Source organism: Lactuca serriola, chromosome 3 (genome assembly GCF_051521515.1).
Source record: "Lactuca serriola cultivar US96UC23 chromosome 3, Lser_US96UC23_V15, whole genome shotgun sequence".
Classification (NCBI taxonomy): Eukaryota; Viridiplantae; Streptophyta; class Magnoliopsida; order Asterales; family Asteraceae; genus Lactuca; species Lactuca serriola.
In genome coordinates, this window is record NC_136410.1 from 103,502,129 (window position 1) to 103,505,016 (window position 2,888).

At 33.4% G+C, this 2,888-nt stretch overlaps 1 protein-coding gene across 2 annotated transcripts; it reads left to right on the top strand.

Annotated features, from left to right (window-relative positions):
• Positions 1 to 298: 298 nt before the first annotated feature.
• On the top strand, positions 299 to 2,175 carry LOC145092982 (mitotic spindle checkpoint protein MAD2-like). 2 transcript variants are annotated; one of them, XM_079031000.1, is made up of 8 exons: positions 299 to 591; positions 790 to 885; positions 995 to 1,010; positions 1,085 to 1,215; positions 1,316 to 1,436; positions 1,518 to 1,612; positions 1,693 to 1,817; positions 1,908 to 2,175. In XM_079031000.1, the coding sequence occupies exons 2-8, from the start codon at positions 813 to 815 to the stop codon at positions 1,995 to 1,997; spliced, it is 651 nt and encodes a 216-aa protein (XP_078887126.1). In that variant the 5' UTR covers positions 299 to 591; positions 790 to 812; the 3' UTR covers positions 1,998 to 2,175. The 2 variants fall into 2 exon arrangements, with proteins under 2 accessions (XP_078887126.1, XP_078887124.1); XM_079030998.1 differs by having other exon boundaries at positions 301 to 591; positions 1,512 to 1,612.
• Positions 2,176 to 2,888: the final 713 nt, after the last annotated feature.

The following is a 2,888-nucleotide window of genomic DNA, read 5'->3' on the forward strand; positions in this document are numbered from 1 at the left end:
CGAAAGTACAAGTGCCTGAAGCACAACTGTGCTTCAGGCACTTGTACTTTCGCAGATGAGATGCCCATTTCGCAGATGGGGCCTTCTCATCTGCGAAATGGGTGGCTATTTTTGTAATCCCGATTTTTTTTGGCTATTTTTGTAATGCAATTAGTGTAATTGGCTATTTTTGTCATTTTCTCATATATATATATATATATATATATATATATATATATATATATATATATATATATATATATATATATATATAACCACAAACCTAATGACATCACTTCCAAAAATCAGGACATTTATTGGGTTTCATTCATTTATCTCAACCCGTAGGATCCAAAATGATGTCTCTCATCCTCGCACAAAAAAAAAATTAACACGCCTATGCAATTTTGTAGCGGCTTATATCAACCTTCATTGAATCTCTGCGTATTAGTCTCCTCCTACTTCGGTAGCAATTTGTTACCACCATCTTCCATCACCTTCACCTTTATTCAATCTTTTTCTTCACGAGCCATTCACCATTTAACTTTAAGGTAGCAAAAAGGCGACTGCGTTGCTCCTTCTCTCACCCCTCTCTTTCTTTCTTCCTTCAAGGTACATAGCTCATCTCATATCTAGATTCATCGAAGTTTTCGTATAATTGAAATTCTATTCATAGTTTTCGTGTATTAACAGTGGTTTAGATTTTAGGTTTAGCTAAACCTGAGCTCCAAACCTAATTTCTAACATTGTTCACCATTTAACTTTAGCTTGATGCCGCGCACTTAACCTGTTTGATAAAATTTCTCACAGAAACTTCAGAAATCTTTTGAACAATGGGTTCAAAAACTGCAGGCAAAGACATAATCACTCTCCGTGGATCCTCTGCCATTGTGCGCGATTTTTTTGGTAAAAACTCTTGTTTCTTGTTGACGTCTCCTTAAACCCCTAATTTCTTGATGCTAATAAATCTGTATTTAAACACCCATAAATCTCTAATTATAAACCTTCTTTTCAGGTTATGCAGCAAACAGGTAAGAATTGCTGGCGATTTCTAGAAGATGTAGTTTTCTCATTTCTGTGTGTTCGATTGGAAAAAAATGTGTAGTATTCTGCACCTTAATGGTGTTTATCCTGAAGAAACTTTTAAAAGAGTGAAGAAACATGAACATCAATTGTTCCTTTCTACGAATGTGGGTGTTCAGTTATATTTATCAACGTTTGATAAGCAGATTTCCGGTAAACTTTCAGTATTGTTAATAACACTTTTCCTTAATCTTAATACACTTTGTATTGTATTTTGCTTATGTGATTTGCATTTAAAATGGGGTTTATAAAGAATGGCTGGAAGCTGGGAGGTTGCGCAAGATTGAACTTCTGATTATGACTAAGGCCACCAATGAAGTACTTCAGAGTTGGAAGTTCAGTATAGAGACTGATGGTGAAGCTGCTGCAAAAGGGTAAGATATTCCTGAAACATGAGTCCACTGATACATTGTTTTCATGCCATTTTAATGGTTTATGATCTTCATAAGTTTAAGGGAGAAGAGTGATAAAGAAATCATGAATGAGATTAGAGGTGTTCTGAGACATATTTCAGCCACCTTCACATTCTTGCCTCCCCTTAATGAACCATGTAAGTACATATATAGCCCTTTTGTTTCAAGAAGGCTAAAGAAAAAACATGCTTAGAGTGTTATCATGTTGAAATTGCAGGCATCTATCATGCGGTGGCACATATTGATAAGGATGTTGTTGAAGTACCACTCGAATGGGAAAAGAATGTTTCTAAAAGAATAGCAAATCCTGATGTGGAGATCTTGCGTGGTTTCAGTACTGAAGTATTATTGTTTTTCTCATTTCATCTTCATATCAGTATTGATTCATAGAGGCTGGTGGTGTTTAAGAGATTGTTGTTTATATTTGTGCAGATACATAAGGTTGCCTCTTTGGTTTTTTTCAAGAAGCGAAAATCGGATGACACTATGGTTCCTAAGAAGAAATCAAAATTGGATGACTAGTAAAAGGTGGGATCTTATTTTTGCTGTTTTTTCTTATTACAGTTGATGTGAATGCATTTAGAGGAACAAACTATGAACACATAAACTTGTATTTTTGACTTTCTTATGGCTGAAACATTGAAAGATAACACTCTGAAAATGAAGAATTTGCTTCAGTAATACATTGCTTTTTAGAAAATTTGAACACAATATGGTTTGGTGTGGTTTTAGCAGTAAAAATGGAGGGATGTTGTTTGGCATGGCTAAAATATTGTTTGGTATTGTCAATAAGCAATTTTGCCCAAAATAAATTTAGAAATAAATAAATAAACCACTTTTTGAGTTACATAAGCCACCCTTAAATTGGATAAAAAATTATGTTAATTTGGCATTTATATTTGTCAATGTTCTGGAAAACGGGCTGGATATCCAACCAACCTCTTTAAATAAGTATATGCATGCGACTATTCTTCTCAAACCCCTTCTTTTTAAACAAATTAGATTTTTCATCCTTATTTCATATCTCCATCCGATTAATATATATTTTTTTTCTTTTGTGTTTAATTATATTATTGTTTGATTGTTGATTAAAAAAAATATCATATATATATATATATATATATATATATATATATATATATATATAGAGAGAGAGAGAGAGAGAGAGAGAGAGAGAGAGAGAGAGAGAGAGTTAAGCGAATGGGTAATAATTCGAGGTAAGAACATGGCGAGTCACTACCTTAAGCTTACATCAATAAAATATCTAACATTTTTTTTCAAAATAGACCCCACCTCCACCTCTCCACATAAACAACTAGTGTTATATCCGGCCGGTGGCTTGGTTGACCGATATAAAAACTATAGATCGATTTTACTTTCTTTTATAATATCCTACTTTCATTAGTTCCCATT